Source organism: Salvelinus sp. IW2-2015, linkage group LG35 (assembly GCF_002910315.2).
Source record: "Salvelinus sp. IW2-2015 linkage group LG35, ASM291031v2, whole genome shotgun sequence".
Lineage (NCBI taxonomy): Eukaryota > Metazoa > Chordata > Actinopteri > Salmoniformes > Salmonidae > Salvelinus > Salvelinus sp. IW2-2015.
The window spans coordinates 21536752-21554024 of record NC_036874.1 but is presented as its reverse complement, the minus strand read 5'-3'; the positions used below and the strand labels follow the sequence as shown (position 1 = coordinate 21554024).

General features: G+C 40.9%; 1 protein-coding gene across 2 annotated transcripts; it reads right to left on the bottom strand.

The window, feature by feature from the left end:
* Positions 1 to 52: 52 nt before the first annotated feature.
* On the bottom strand, positions 53 to 8491 carry LOC111958822 (protein cornichon homolog 4). 2 transcript variants are annotated; one of them, XM_023980103.2, is made up of 5 exons: positions 8385 to 8491; positions 7818 to 7886; positions 1733 to 1845; positions 1301 to 1441; positions 53 to 1110 (listed from the first exon to the last, which is right to left on the bottom strand). In XM_023980103.2, exons 1-5 carry the CDS (start codon positions 8451 to 8453, stop codon positions 1083 to 1085), a joined length of 420 nt encoding a protein of 139 aa, XP_023835871.1. In that variant the 5' UTR covers positions 8454 to 8491; the 3' UTR covers positions 53 to 1082. The 2 variants fall into 2 exon arrangements, with proteins under 2 accessions (XP_023835871.1, XP_070293508.1); XM_070437407.1 differs by lacking the exons at positions 7818 to 7886; positions 8385 to 8491 and adding an exon at positions 4666 to 7777.
* Positions 8492 to 17273: the final 8782 nt, after the last annotated feature.

The window sequence follows — 17273 nt, the reverse complement described above, 5'->3', positions numbered from 1 at the left end:
CCCTACCTCAATACGGGTTAATACAATCTCACAAGAAAAAGACACCAAAGTGTTCTCTTTCAAGTTTATTTATTTAAGAAACCCCCACAGATTATTTTCAAAAGCAAAAATAAAACTCGACAGCCATTTTAGTTTGATTTAAACAATCGGAACACGCTTGTCCCCATGGAGTACATTTGGCTGGAACATGGTCATTCTCAAACTGCACAAATAAAATGTTCACATTGACGTGTAATAAATGTGCATCTGTCATACAACTATCATACAGACAAGGGCTTTGATTCAATCTGAAGCACGATACAAATTTAAAGGCAATGTTCCCGCGTTCGCGGAGACTGCATTCATGATAAATGCTGCATGTCAGCTCAATTGGAAATTACCTTAAATGAAATTGCGCTACAGCGCAGCTCTTCAGCGCTACGGATTGAATCGAGCCCGAGGATATATTGCCCATTGATACACAGTCAGAGTGATGAAATAGGGTTGAAAAACATTTTCCAATCCAGGTGCATGTATTCCCCTGAGAACACTTTTTGTTTTATAATACCAATCAAATGTGCACCTTTCAGCAGTCAGATCTATAACTGATCGATGTTAATAAGAGACTCTGCAAGAAAATATCATAGAAATAGATTGCCAAAACACAGATCAGTATTCTGCAAAGGATATTCAATTCAAGGATTTTCCAGCATGTTGACAAGAGACAAAAAAATAAATATGACAATCAAATATGGCGTTCGGCAGGCTGCAAGAGGATGTGCTAGCTGTTGTGATTGGCTCTTGGCTGTAAGTGCTCAATTGTATGCACCATATAGCCTGTACGATTGTCATGTTTTCCATCTGCCCAGAGGAGCAGTGCGTGGACAGCATTGTTGGACACAGGCTGAACGAATGAACATACCCACGTGCACAAGCGAGCACACACACAATTCCAGGGCAGTTATGAGAACACAGAAGGAATGGGGGGGGGGTAAGGTCATGTGACTCCAGCTGAGCAGAGGACTGAAGACCAGGACATATTGAACACCGCATACTGATTAGTTTGTGATTTGGCCGATTGGATTAAAACGGCCATGGGGATCTCAATCGTTGATCAGTGCCAGGATCATGCTGTGGAGGAGAAAGGAAGCGTGTGACAAGTGAAGAAATGACTTGAAAACAAAACTTAAGCTCAGGCTAAACATCAAAGTTATCCTGTACGAAGCAATAAATGAAGAAGCAGTAAGATTAGCCATCTTAGTACTGTAACATGTGACAGCGGCTAGCATACAGAATCCCAGACAGCAAGGCAGTCTCTTACCTGTACAGGTAGATGAAGAAGCAGAGCAGGTGGAAGCCGAGTTTGATCATGGACTCTTTCATGTGAGACTTTAGTTGTCCCCGGTTGTGGATCTCAGTGGGGTCAAACACCCCCATGTTTCCCATCGGCACCTTCCAAACCCTGTCGGATAAACAATAGGTAGAGGGAAACTAACAACACTTGAGACAAAAGAGCAACCATGGCATTGTAGTAAACTGCTTAGGGGTGGGATATATCTCTAAGGGTTGGGGAGTTTGAAAGGGGCTTACATTGGCTAGGGTAGTTATAGTATTACTTGTGGGTGCTGGACTTCCTGCTGAGCAGGGGGGCAGTATGTCAAGTTCAATAACATCACTTCCTCGTGTACATCTACCGGTTCCCCACAAGGAACTGTCATCTCTACAGTGCTATTACTGTAACATGTGTACTTACCTGTACACGTTCCAGGCGGCCACAGGCAGGTTGAGTAGGAAGACAAACCAGTGAAGGGAGACAAGCATCAGCACTGTTGCCAGGGCCTGGCCTACCAGCTCTGGTACAACCCACTGCAGATACACATTATGAAAAGTATATGAGCACAAGCATACAGGACACAATAAATAAAAAGACAACTGGAGACAACAGGCCACAGAAGTATAAGTCAGGAAGCTGAAAGTTACTAACTACATGTAGGGTAAATCCATTTGAATTCAGGAACTTTTTTGACTGCACCTCTTTTGGTTTGAACGAAACCTTCCATACATAGGCCTATTTAACCATTGTAGAAATGCTCAGAAAGTGACTTTTTGGACTTGAATTCCAAAACATTCACGAGATAAAGGTGCGCAAAGTTAACCAATTTTGCATACCCCCGCCATACCATGTCGTCYTCACTGGAAAAGATAAACGGATGAGATTTATATCATTTAAAAGCTTACAAACAAGGTTGTCAAATTGTTTGATAATTTGTAGCTTTATTTTTGTAATGTCTTTTTATTTTATTTTACCTTTGTCAATGATCTAAAAACACTATTCGCATATGTTGTAGCTTAGACCCTATTTTACAAGATTTTTGTGTTGTGTCATCGGTTAAGACACAACATGCTCCTGAATACAGGGTGGGTGTCATGTTTTGGCTGATAAATGTACAAATATGGGAATAAAATTGAAATGTCACATTTCAAATGGTACCACAAAGATGGTTGGAGGTCCACACATCAGCGAAWGTTGACTGGAATGAGTATATCTGTTGTTTTAAATTATACTGTCAATCGTCCATAGGAAACCTATTGAAATCATAGAAATATAGATAATAGAATTTACATAACTATTTACGTTGACAGTCGACGATGGGCGGTCATCTTTGTGGTAGTAATTAGAAGTTAAAATGTCAATTCAATTTAAAGGTCAATAGTGTACCAGCTAAATTGCAGTGGTCTGAAGGGATAGTTCCATTCTATGAATTCTATTTCTATGATTGAAATGACACCCACCCTGTATTCAAGAGCATGTTGTGTCTCAACCGATGGCGGGCACAACACAGAAACCTCAGATTATGTGAAATAGGATATATGAGAATATGAAAATATTTGAAGTTTATCAATTTTTTGATCATGTACATTAAAAGGTTTTAAAAAATGACAATTTGTATTTCAAAAATATTTTTCCAAGAAATAAAATAGTTTGACAAAACTGTTTGTAAGCTTTTAAATGATATTAAACTCAACTATCTTTTCCGGTGAAGAAGACATGGATGTCTCATGGTATGGTGAGGTATGGTGAGGCAAACTGTTAGCACCTTTAACTCCTGAACCTTTTGGCAATCAGGTCCAAAAAGTCACTTTCTGACCACTTTTTCCATGGGCAAAAAAATGTATGGAAAGTTTTGTTTAATTCAAAAAGGGATCCTGACAAAAAGTGATTTCATTCAAACGGATTTAGGGATGGATCAACATTTAGAATGGTTACCTGAAGGAAAATGGGGGAGGGTCATGCTTTTTCAATTTTAGTCAAGGGGAGGGGTTAGTATTTTCTTAATCTCGTCCAGGGGAGGGTCATGTCATTTGTAATAGATTGAAATGTCAATATTTTTCAGAGTTTTAGAAGTAGTTGCTTATTAGGCTATATATCAATGTGTGTCCGATACCGCCCCTTATCTCTGATTCTCCGCTGGGCACTCAATATCAAGTGCGCCTATAGGCTAATTAGTGTGGTCTCAATCAAAATGATCCATAGCATATAGGCTATTTAGTGTGGTCTCAATCAAATGATCCATAGCCTATAGGCTACGAAGTACATGCTTGAGAAGCACAGCGCAAAGTTGTATTTCTAAGATAGCTGCTGGGATGGTGTAAATGAAACTAGGCTACATTACACACTGCAATGTATAATCCAACCCTGAGCCCCGGCCTGCTCTGCTTTTGCGAATCAAAAATGTTTTTGTTTGCTGTCTAACCAATGGCTGTGCTGTGTAGGACTACAATGGCAGTTCAGGAGAGTCAAAGTTGCTATCACTTTATGTGTTCATTATTATTTGGGGTGTAGGGGAGGGCTGATTTTTTTAAGCGTTTAGGTTTAGGTCAAATATATTTTACTGTAGGGAGGGCCAGACATTTTCATTTCAGAGGTCCGATTTTCTCCATGTAACCCTTATTTTAAATAATGTTCACTCCCTTAAACCTATACCAACATTAACTAAATATGAGGTTCTGTCTCACGTCTGCTCTGCACTCAGGTGCACAGCTTGTACTTATCACGAGTCCTATAGAGTACCACAGTATGAGTCATAATACCCATGAAATCAAGCGGTCGAACAGGGAAATGGTTCCAATAAATTTTCCACCATTCCTTTTTCCCCATAGGGGATTTCAGAAACACTTAAAATAATCAAAGCAAAGTTTATTTGTCACGTGCGCCGAATACAACAGGTGTAGTAGACCTTACAGTGAAATGCTTACTAACCAACAGGGACATTTTTAAGTAAAAAATAGGTATTAGGTGAACAATAGATAAATAAAGAAATAAAAAACAACAGTAAAAAGACATTGAAAAATAACAGTAGCGAGGCTATATACAGGCACTGGTTAGTCAGGCTAATTGAGGTAGTATGTACATGTAGGTATGGTTAAAGTGACTATGCATATATGATAAACAGAGAGTAGCAGAAGCGTAAAAGAGGGGTTGGCGGGTGGTGGGACACAATGCAGATAGTTCGGGGAGGCCAATGTGCGGGGGCACCGGTTAGTCGGGCTAATTGAGGTAGTATGTACATGAATGTAAAGTTAAAGTGACTATGCATATATGATAAACAGAGAGTAGCAGCGTAAAAGAGGGGTTGGGGGGGGGGACACACACAATGCAAATAGTCCGGGTAGCCATTTGATTACCTGTTCAGGAGTCTTACGGCTTGGGGGTAAAAGCTGTTGAGAAGCTTTTGGGTCCTAGACTTGGCGCTCCGGTACCACTTGCCATGCGGTAGTAGAGAGAACAGTCTARGACTGGGGTGGCTGGGGTCTTTGACAATTTTTAGGGCCTTCCTCTGACACCGCCTGGTHTAGAGGTCCTGGATGGCAGGCAGCTTAGCCCCAGTGATGTACTGGGCCGTACGCACAACTCTCTGTAGTGCCTTGCGGTCGGAGGCCGAGCAGTTGCCGTACAAGGCAGTGATGCAACCAGTCAGGATGCTCTCGATCTTGCAGCTGTAGAACTTTTTGAGGATCTGAGGACCCGATGCAAAATCTTTTTTRGTTTCCTGAGGGGGAATAGGCTTTGTCGTGCCCTCTTCACGACTGTCTTGGTGTGTTTGGACCATTCTAGTTTGTTGGTGATGTGGACACCAAGGAACTTGAAGCTCTCAACCTGCTCCACTACAGCCCCGTCGATGAGAATGGGGGCGTGATCGGTTTTCCTTTTCCTGTAGTCCACAATCATCTCCTTAGTCTTGGTTACGTTGAGGGATAGATTGTTATTCTTATACCACCCGGCCAGGTCTCTGACCTCCACCCTATAGGCTGTCTTGTTGTTGTCGGTGATCAGGCCTACCACTGTTGTGTCGTCTGCAAACTCTTTGACAATTAATGATGGTGTTGGAGTCGTGCCTGGCCACGCAGTCGTGGGTGAACAGGGAGTACAGGAGGGGACTGAGCAAGCGCCCCTGAGGGGCTCCAGTGTTGAGGATCAGCGTGGCAGATGTGTTGCTACCTACCCTCACCTCCTGGGGGCGGCCCGACAGGAAGTCCAGGATCCAGTTGCAGAGGGAGGTGTTTAGTCCCAGGGTCCTTAGCTTAGTGATGAGCTTTGAGGYRACTATGGAGTTGAATGCTGAGCTATAGTCAATGAATAGCACTCTCACGTAGGTGTTCCTTTTGTCCAGGTGGGAAAGGGCAGTGTGGAGTGCAATAGAGATTGCATTATCTGTGGATCTGTTTGGGTGGTATGCAAATTGAATGGGTCTAGGGTTTCTGGGATAATGGTGTTGATGTGAGCCATTACCAGCCTTTCGAAGCACTTCATGGCTACGGACGTGAGTGCTACGGGTCTGTAGTCATTTAGGTGGGTTGCCTTAAGTGTTCTTGGGCACAGGAACTATGGTGGTCTGCTTGAAACATGTTGGTATTACAGACTCAATCAGGGACATGTTGAAAATGTCAGTGAAGACACCTGCCAGTTGGTCAGCACATGCCCGAAGCACACGTCCTGGTAATCCGTCTGGCCCCGCGGCCCTAACCCTGTTTAAAGGTCTTACTCACATCCGCTACGGAGAGCGTGATCACAGTCGTCCGGGAACAGCTGATGCTCTCATGCATGCATAAGGGCTGTGTTTCATGTAGGTTTACCCTTGAGTGACTTTTTGATAACTGTGTAAATCTTTCTAGGATAAAGTGACTTTTATCAATATATTTGCCTGTATTTACCCACCAAAAATGAAACGCTAATTAGCTGCTAATGTGGCTATCATAAAGAACTACAAATGCCATGATAATCTGGACGGGGCTGCCGAATCAAGGCAAAAGTAGGAATCTCTGGATTAACTATCTAATGTTAGCTAAATGTAGTAATGAATAAATTGGCTAAATGTATTTAAATGTACAATTCTGTGAACTGCCTTATGCAAGTTTTAAATTGACACAATACCTGTTAGCAAAGGTGTCAGCTTGCGATGGTCTGCAGGAGCTTGCGGGGATTTGTCGTTTTGCATGTCTACTTTGATCTTAATTAGCATTTTCAAATCATAGTAAATAAAGCACAATATATTGATAAGTCCCCTTCTCCGAGATAGATTTACATGGTTATCAAAACATCACGACAGGGTAAGCCTACACGAAACCCAGCCCTTATTTTAAGTGTTTCTAAAAATCCCCTACGGGAAAAATGTATGGTTGAAAACGATTGAAACCACTTTCCTGTTTGACAGGTTTTATGGGTATTATGACACCGCCAATGTGGAATTCCACATCCCTTTTTGCAGTTGGAAATGTCCTGACCCTACCCAAATGCTCTGTCTAAATGTAAATACACTTCGCTTGCAATAGGATTTTGGAAATGTTTGGAACTTAATAAAAATGCTCCGCCATTTCCTGATTGCTAAAATTCTACTTTTGCATAATTTCAGTTTCTGACAAAACAAGCAAGTATAGTGTAGAGAATCATTGTAGCGTCTAAACTGCTGTGAAATATATTTTCCATAACCAAAATTATTGTATTTTCAGCTGTTTGAATGAAGACGGTGTACAAAACCTAAAGTAAAGACGCAACAACTAAATGTAACGGAAGCATAGGATGCACACACAGAACATATCTACCTCTTCTTAGACTTGCTTTCAATGAGAATGACAGGTCTATAACATACACTTCTATGTGAATTTGGCCCAGTGGCCAAAAAGTTACATATTGCAGCTTTAACTTTCATATCAGCGATGAAAAAACACAAAAGATACACAGTATCTTACAGTACACAGTTTGGCAAAGTTACACCCTGCTGTGTAATTTTTATTTTTTATATATACTACAGACGGAATCTAATGTTCCAATGAAGGGAGTTCGATTTAGCTCGCCCGGTTAACCCGTTCTGTGGTCAAAAATAATGATTGCATTCGTTTTGACCACAGGCTGCCTCCCGGATTTGTGGAGTGGGTAACAAGGTGGGATATCTCTTTATTCGCTCGGTGCTCTGCCAGCAATTACTTAAAACGAAATCCCAAATTCAAGATCATTGGGAAACGCCGGCACACCAAAATGTGGCCCGGTGATGCTCGATTTGCGATTCACAAGTGTAACTTTTGGTATTTGAAATATTATTTCTCGATAATGTGAAAGCTAAGTCCCAGAGGTTTCCAAAACCTTATCGCAAACGAGATTGAATGTTTCTAACCGTTAAAACAGTGTCGGGATTATAGTTTACAGTGAGCCAGCTGTGGTCTACACCTTTAACCGAGAGCCCTAAAGGATGGCTATGCCCCCTGGGTTCTCGAGAGCCAGCTAGCTGTGTGTACATGCAAAAATATATATTTGAAAGATGACCCATGACAACTGTGCTTACTCTGTTTAACTTCGAACAGCAGGCTCGTGCATTGATGTAGTCACACTCTAGATCGGAGAGGGTAATTATCTATTCATGAAGTTAAGGTATGTAAACTGTCTGGGCAGAGATGTATCAGGCTAGCTATACAGTAACAGTTTCTCTATATTCTGAATGTCAGCTAACTCAAGCGAGGAAGCCATTGACTACGTAGGAATGTGTGAGAAACTTGGACTGACAGTCTAAGCTTAAACAGTCTAAGCAGTAACCACTGAACTTTTGCTAGGAAAAAACAAGCAGCAGATACCGCATCTAAAATATGTCAACACTGCTGTTGACAGCCAGAAGATCGACATTTTACAGTGCAAAGGACGAACAGGACCTTGCTGGCTAGTTCGCCAACGTACGTTTATCAAGACAGAGCAGCACGGGTTGGATTGATCCGTTTGATCATCGTTAAATCACTGGCAATGTTAACTACAGACAGGTACCCACAAAGCACGAGCACTAAAACGTATTGATTATAACAAAGAATACCAATAGAGATCCAGTACACAACGTATTAGCTAATGTTCAAGAAAAGGATACGAAGTACACCGCCAGAAAAATCAAAGCACAGCAGTCGACCAGCGATAGAATGAACACAGCCGCCTCCATCTTTCTTCTTCCGCATTCACTGCTATTTCCTGTTATTTTGAAAATAGGTGCAAATTGTTAGTTAGCTTTTACCTATGCTGCCACCTCTCGTACTGTAGTCGATAGTACAAACTACCGCCCATGAGACAGACCTACAGTATCTTACAAATAAAAATAGCCTACAGTACAAAGCATAGCCTGCAGTGAACAACATGCAGTTGAACTAGCACCGCAAGTTTAAGACCATATGCTATTCTCCTTCTTTACATCTGGTCTTAACAAGAGATGGGTCACCGTTGTTAGATACTGTTTTCCTTTATTTATTTGGCGTGGGCTACGGCCAAACAGTAACCTGTGTTGAGTTTGGTTAATAAACCGGGAATTCGTAAACGCAATCCATTAGTTCATTTAGGATCTAGCCAGGTCATTACAATATGTTTACTGACCAGAATATTACGTATTTTTCTGACCACCATACGACCAGTTGGTCATAATTGTGACCACTATATTATGTCCTATGTTATGCAGCCTACTGGTCATAGTTAAGATCTCATCATAACCTGGTAATGACCACTTGACTACAGAGTGTTACATACACTCTTAGAAAAAAAGGTTCCAAAAGGGTTCTTCAGCTGTCCCCATAGGATAAGAATTTTTGGTTCCAGGGAGAAGCCTTTTTGGTTCCACGTAGAACCCTCTGTGGAAAGGGTCCTACATGGAACCAAAAGGGTTCTACCTGGAACCAAAAAGGGTTCTTCAAAGGGTTCTCCTATGGGCACAGCCGAATAACCCTTTAAGGTTCTAGATGGCACCTTTTTTTCTAAGAGTGTACTGTAAAATGTATTGCTGAGGATAAAGTTGGATATTGAAAACATTGTTCATTACATTTCTATTTGTTTCCATAGTCACCAATTAAAGTTAATCTGCAACATATTCTTACATTTTAAAGAGATCAAGCAATGGCAAAAACAAATCTACATCACAAATTTTTGCACATCTGCATTCAGTAATTGTTTCAAAATTCACCCACAGACATTACATGCATAGAAAGACTATATAAAGGCCAATTGTCTTATTTGTTTAATGATTCATAAGCATGGTTTGATGGMGTAGAGCCTCATCAAGGTCCTRTGAGCACAGAAGGTGATCTGGAGCGTAGTGGCTCTCTTGAAGAGTCGTGTGATGGGTCAGATCTGGAGCGTAGTGGCTCTCTTGAAGAGTCGTGTGATGGGTCAGATCTGCAGTGAAGAGAATCAGCACATTACATCTGTATCAATTTTATATTTTAAAAGAAAACTAGAAAAGGACATTCTTGAAGAAACTTTGTGGACTCAGCTGCCTATGGGTATTTCCATGGTGGTAGTTGACTAATTTTGTGGCAGTTATAGCTTAGAGATGTCTTAAAAAAAGAGCAAGTTGCTCATATACATAGTTTACATCCTACACCACCGCGGTTAGGGGCATATTTTAGAACTTTCCAGAGGGCCCGCAACACATCAACCTACTGAATTTTCTGGCTTTTCATGGCACTTACTGTAAGCATAAAAGAGAAGAAAATAAATTAATGATTGGCATACTGTGGTCATGCAGGACATTGTCGTGACTTTTCCTTCAGTAATCTGATGACTTATTTATTTAATCCACTAACTATGTTTAATTGTTACCCGATTAAATTAATAATGTTAACTCATTAGGATTTGTGGCACCACAGAAGAGGTTAAAGAGTTACCATCTCCTGAATTAAACTCTATAAGGTATATATATTTATTACATCGATACACAGTCATCTTATTAATCATTACCTCCTTTCATCTGCAAAAAACCCAGCCTTGCTCATTATTCAGTACTACACAAATTGGTTTCAATTATTTACGTACTAGCTAACTAAATAATAACACAGAATACACACACTTACTACATGAGACAAAGGTTCCTAGCGGACTGACACAATATGGCATTTTACCCAACGACATAGAGAGAGAGAGAGAGCGAGAGAAAGGCACACTTATTGTGAAGACATTTCAGAATTATTCTCACAGTAATGCTAATCATATAGTTTGCACACGAACCGCCACCCGCTTGGAATAAGAAATCATGAATGTGTTTGCGTGTGGGTTCCCTTGTCCGTTGTGTAGTCCTGAACAGAACTACAGAGTTCACTCTTCCATTCGCTCCTGAAGCTGCTTATTTGTAGATAAGCCAGCCGTGTCAGTGGTTCCAGTGGGGTGATGGAAGTATCGTACTACAGTGATTTGAGACTCGTAGTAGGATGGGATGGTTTGAAGAGTTTGAGATATTTGACTCAGGACAGCTAATCAGCTGTACCAGTAATTGTCTGAGGGGGGAGTTTGTCGCTTCTTCCTCCTCGTGTTGATTATTCAGGGTTCAGGATTCAAACCACCATGGACATGACCTGTAGCTCTTCGTCTCTCTGTTCTAAAGGAAGGTGAGTTCATTTCTTCACCTCGTGTCGAGGTTCAAAGTTCCAACCATTTCAGACGTGTAGCCACCGCTCCACACTTTTCTCGTCTAATGTTAATTCTGTTACCAAGGCTTTTTATGCACTCTGGCCAAAGGGGATTGCTCCGTCCGTCTGTCACACTCTTCTGACCTCACACAGGATGTGGCTACTTAATGTGCAAAGAATAGGATTAGAAGTTATCTCTTATGACTCCTAAAATAACATCCACATAATTTTTCATATCCTATGTACAACGTATTGGATGGAAACTTGACAGATTTCCAAGTTACAGTATTTCGTCCATACAGTTTTTAATGACATCGCAAAATGAAAAACAATATGACATTCGTTTTCTACATCTCCCCACTGACCATTCCCCACATTCTTTATGTTAGAAATATTGTTCCATTGTCCACTTTTTGGACGTTAGCGTTTTGGGTGGGGAAAAAGTCTCTGGAGACAAAGGGACATTCCTTTAGCCAATACTGGAGGGTAGAGAGAGAGTCCTCTCCTGCTTCATTTACGACCGGGTATTGAGGTGTCAAACCCCCACTCCAGTTCCATCCTCCCCTCTGCCAAARTGATCTGACCCATTGTGATCCTCACAGGACAGTCATGACAACAAGACAGAACAGTAACGCACAGTAAAATATTTCTAACAGAATCACTAAAAAGTCCTAGCAAAGGCATGTTTGCTCCTCTGTCCCTTCATATTGAAGTGGGAAATTAATATATTAGTCATCAATCTGAAACATTTTAAGAAAGAGGATATCAACATTAAACAGAAGTTGGATAATGACAATTTTAACCCATTTTAAATGGTAAAGTTTTGCTTAATCCTAATACATGTTGTGATATTTACACAACCTTTTAGAAACACACACTCCATAATCCTGAGAACATTGTCCCTGACAGAGGTTCCCCCAATTGAGGACAGCTTGGCAGTCTTAAAAAAAGAAACGTACATTTTTACATTTGGCTTTGTGTAGAGGCAATAAAGAGACAATAACATATTATCTTGTTCAAAAGTTGTCTGACATATCATTCTTCCTCTTCTCTGCAACTGCGCACGTGTGTGAGTTTGAGTGAGCGACAGGGAGAATGAGCAAGAGAGAAAAGGAAGAAACGTTACATGACTCACCGAGGTAGATGTCTGTTGAATTAGGACATCTGAAAAAAAAAAATACTTTACAAATGTATTCTATTAGAAGCGGTGTTATATCAATTGGATCTACTTACACTGCACTCTTAGTGTTCCAAAAGGGTTATTTGGCTGTCCCAATAGGAGAACCCTTTTTGGTTCCAGGTAGAACTATTATTGGTTCCAGGTAGAACTATTTTTGGTTCCAGGTAGAACCCTTTGGGGTTCTATGTAAACTCCTCTGTGGAAAGGTTTCTACCTGGAACCAAAAAGGGTGTTAGCTAGCTACAGAGGTTAGTCCCATAGGGGACAGCCGATGAACTCTTTTAGGATCTCAGAGTTATATTTAACCAGGTCAGTAACTCGGTTGCTCGGCAACAACACAGCTGATGTTAATATTATTAGCTAGCTAGGTTGTCCAAAATCCAGCAGCTAACCTCTGTAGCTAGCTAGCTAACACCAGTCAGCTAATGAACAGGCAAAGAAAGGTAGTTAGCTATATTTGTTTATGGAAGGTTTYTTACACGAATAACTTCAGCCATTAGCTAGCTAGCTAGAGTCAGACATCAACAGCGTTAGTTTATGTCCAAATGCCAGTCCTACATTTTTGCAACACTACCAGTAGCTAGCTAACGTTACTCCATAGTCCAAGTTACAGTAAGAGCTAGCTAACTTCAGCCACATTTCTCTGTCAGACAGGACACTACTCAAACTGCTGAGAAAACAAATTGCTTGCTAATGATATTAACAGCGCCTCTGGCTCTGTTGTGCACTGACTGCAGTGTGCAAATTTATGTTTGGTAGCATCAGAAAATCTCACCAGTTTAACATCCATAACGTCCATCTTAGTTCTTATTGCAGGACTTTGACTGTGGGAAATCACCTTATTAATCAGTCTATTGTGTGTATTGGCCAGTCATACTGCTCTCTACAGCCTAACCTATGAATTGTGCACCCATGAAATGGGGTATCTGCATTCTTAGTGGCACTCAGAACACAACTGTGTAGAGTTTACACAAATATTAACGTCTTAGCTCTTATGGTGCAGAAAAACACTAATTAGTAAAACAAAGAGAAACTAAATAATTGTAGCTGAGTGTGTCCACAACATAAACACATGAAAAGTAAGAAATATGTAGTCACATTTCTGAAGGACGCACACTGGCCTTGGCTAAAACAAAGCATGCTAACTAAAGGAAATCACAGGAGATGACTGGAACTTATAACTTTTATCTCGTTACTTCCTTCTCCTCAGAGCTGGAGAAGGCCCAACATGCTCTGCTCCACATCACTGGTGGGCAGAGCTACAGCTCTCCTACTTTGAGATAATATTTATTCTCTGTGGCCTTTTGTACAAGTAAAGCGACACAGTGGGAGGGACATTATTGGAGAAAGTGGATCCCTGCCTTTTGGCTGTAGTCTCAGGCTGGGTAGAAAATAATTTGGGAACTGTTAAATCTGTAAAGGTAGCTCGAAGTGGACTTGTGATGTTTTTCTGTTCAGAGGAGCGGATGTCTTGCTTCACGCGACTAGGYACAAGATCTGTGACTTGCTTTTCTTTTTCGGAGCAGGTATTCTTTGAAAGGAGTGATTACTGGGGTGGCATTGAGGTGGAGCAACTGAAATTGAAAATTCTCTGTGTCTGTGACACCCTCCGATTGGTACGACGCAGACCAGGTGGTGAGCTTGGTGAAACTGAGAAGACATTGTCTGTCCTTTTGAGTTTTGAAACAGAACCTTTACCTGATAAAGTCATGTTAGGATATGTCAGATATCCAGTGAGTCCAAATAACTTGTGCCGAACCCACTAAAGTGTTTCAGATGCCAAAGCTTATGGGCATGTTGCAGCAGTGTGTAGGAGGGAGATTCGGATATGTGAAAAGTGTGCAGGAGAGCATGGGACGAAGGAATTTGTAGTATCGGCGGGGAAAACTGAGTGTCATTTGTGGGGGTGCTCATGTTGCTGGGGATCAGAAGAGAGAGAGAAAGGTATGAGAGAGAGAAAGGTTGAGGTTGCCAGGGTCAGAGTAGAACAGAAGGTGCTGTATACTGAGACAGTGAAGAGAGTAGAGGATGATTGGTCAAGGGTGAGTACTAGGCCTAGGCCAATACAGAGTGATACAAATTTGTTCTTCAGTAAGGTTTGCTTCTTAGCGTTCATTGCCATGGTTATCAGCTGTACCACAGAAATGGAACGAAAATCACAGAAAATAGATGTTATGGTGGCATCTGCAGAGAAGTACTTGGGAGTACAAGGTTTTACGAAGTGTGTTGAACAAAAGAGTCCCTTTCTCCCAGTCCATTGGCCTGGTGTAGGGTCAGTTAGGGTCAAAGTAGTGGAATGGGGTGGTGATGTAGATTTGTATTAAATAGTGGTATATACAGTACCAGTCAAAAGTTTGGACACACCTACTCATTCAAGGGTTTTTGTTTATTTTTACTATTTTTTACATTGTAGACATCAAAACATTACACACATTACACAAATGGAATAATGTGGTAACCAAAAAAGTGTTAAACAAATCAAAATGTATGTTATATTTTAGAGTCTTCGATGTAGCAACCCTTTGCCTTGATGACAGCTTTGCACACGCTTGGCATTCTCTCAACCAGCTTCATGAGGTAGTCACCTGGATTGCTTTTCCAACAGTCTTGAAGGAGTTCCCACATATGCTGAGCACTTGTTGGCTGCTTTTACTTCACTCTGCGGTCCAACTCATCCAAAACCATCTCAATTGCGTTAAGGTCGGGTCATTGTAGAGGCCAGGTCATCTGATGCAGCACTCCATCACTCTCCTTCTTGGTCAAATAGCCCTTACACAGCCTGGTGGTGTGGATGGCGTATCGCTGCAGAATGCTGTGGTAGCCATGCTGGTTAAGTGTGCCTTGAATTCTAAATAAAACAAAGCACCCCCCACACCATCACACCTCCTCCTCCATGCTTCATGTTGGGAACCATACATGCAGAGATCCTCCGCCCACCTACTCTGCCCTTCCTGCAGGCTCATCCTGATATGACCCTCCAAAGACATGGCGGTTCTCAAATTTGGACTCATCGGACCAAAGGACAGATTTCCACCAGTCCAATGTCCATTGCTCGTGTTTCTTGGCCCAAGCAGGTCTCTTCTTCATATTGGTGTCCTTTAGTAGTGGTTTCTTTGCAGCAATTTGACCATGAAGGCCTTATTCACGCTGTCTCCTTTGAACAGTTGATGTTGAGATGTGTCTGATACTTGAACTCTGTGAAGCATTTATTTGGGCTGCAATCTGAGGTGCAGTTAATTGCCGATTTCTGAGTCTGGTAACTCTAATGAACTTATCCTCTGCAGCAGAGGTAACTCTGGATCTTCCTTTCCTGTGGCGGTCCTCATGAGAGCCTGTTTCATCATAGCGCTTGATGGTTTTTGCAACTGCACTTTTCCGGATTGACTGACCTTCATGTCTTAAAGTAATGATGGACTGTTGTTTCTCTTTGCTTATTTGAGCTGTTTTTGCAATAATATGGACTAGGTCTTGTTAATTGAAATTCCAGATGACTACTTTATGAAGCTGGTTGACTGGTACTGTATGTGTAGGGTTAGTTGGTGTTGCAGTATTTTCCTTTTCCCTTTTCCCCCTTCCTTTTTTATTGTTTTATCACAAAATGTAAATTGATTACAAAAAAAGGGTAAAGTCGACGTAATGACGTAAAGGTAACGTAAGGGTAATGGCGGACTGAAGGGATTTATGTAGAGCACCTCAAGATAAAACATAATATTCGAAATATCTGCTAAATTAGACTAAAATATTAGCACTACATAATCTGGTGAGTGATAACCTTCAATCTGGACAATAACACAAAACAAATCCTAAAACTAGAGACATTTATCGACAAATATTACGAAAACAGGCAACAACCAAACATGACGGAGAGTAAGACAGGGGAACCGATTGAACTCGATTACAAACGAAACGTGACTCTCTACAGACACTGATGATTTAATATTCTCACCACCGGGAATGGTAAAGGTCGAACCGATCTGTTAAAATCAATAATGACAAACTGGGTATTCTTGAACTAGTTAGTAAGGTATAAAAGAGTTGAAGGCAAGCCTAGAGATGAGTGATGAAAAAGCTGCGACATTGGAGAAGAAACACACAAGCTAAAAGGGACAGTCAATAAGATTGAAACCGAAATGAATGGAATTAAAAGGAGAACACCGTTCTGAAAGAAGCCTTACTGGACATACAAACTAGATCCATGAGAGAGAATTTGGTACTTACAGGTATCCAAGAAAAAGAAGGAGAAGTTCTGAATCTGTAGTTAGAGAGTTCCTCCTTACAGCGCTTCAGATTCCGCGCGAGGTTGTCGACAAAATCCAACTTGAACGTGTTCACCGCTTCGGACAGAGAGGGCAGAGGTACACAACGCCCAATTGTTGCCAAATTTGCTTCATTTAAAGATAAAATAATGGTTAAAAGCCTGGGTAAAAGACTTGCTGGGACCAAAATTGGCATGAATGATCAGTTTCCGAAGGAAATTGCAGAACGGCGCAAAGTTCTGTATCCAATTTTCAAAGAAAATAGATTAAAAGCGAAACGAGTAGCTCTCGTCGTTGATAAAACTATATATTGAAAACCAGTTGTTCAGAGACACAAAGACTACTCCATGGTTATTTTAAAATTTACAAAGTTCTCATAGACGAGGAAAATAAACACATTCAAGCCGGTTACTGATTGTAACAATACAAAAAAAAATATATAGCTTTTCTATAAATCTTCACATATAACTAATTGAACACACAAGCACTATTTTACATAGTGAGATAAAAACTAAGTAAACAGAAGGCACAGTATGTGTGGATGGTATGGTTTGTGTTTATTTTTTATTTTATTTGTTATGTTTGGAAAGTTGAGTGAGTGAGTAATGAAATGGTTGCATATCCCAGAGCCAATGTATTGCTGTGAGCCGGGTATGAGAGGGATTTCAAGGTTGTTCAGATGATGGATATACTTTTATAATGAATTATACGTCTTATTTATTTATTGTCCTATCATGAGAACTACATTTATTTTAAATTTTAAATTAATTATATCTAATTATTTATTATCCTATTTTAATGGTACGGTCCATGGCCCTATACCCTTGACACCCACTGAATGACCCAGATACTAAGGAGAAGTCCCTAACTGTCTTATGTGCTCGCTGTAAGCGGTCTGTATGCAGCTAAAATGAGGTCAGAGACCAAGAGCAGCAACT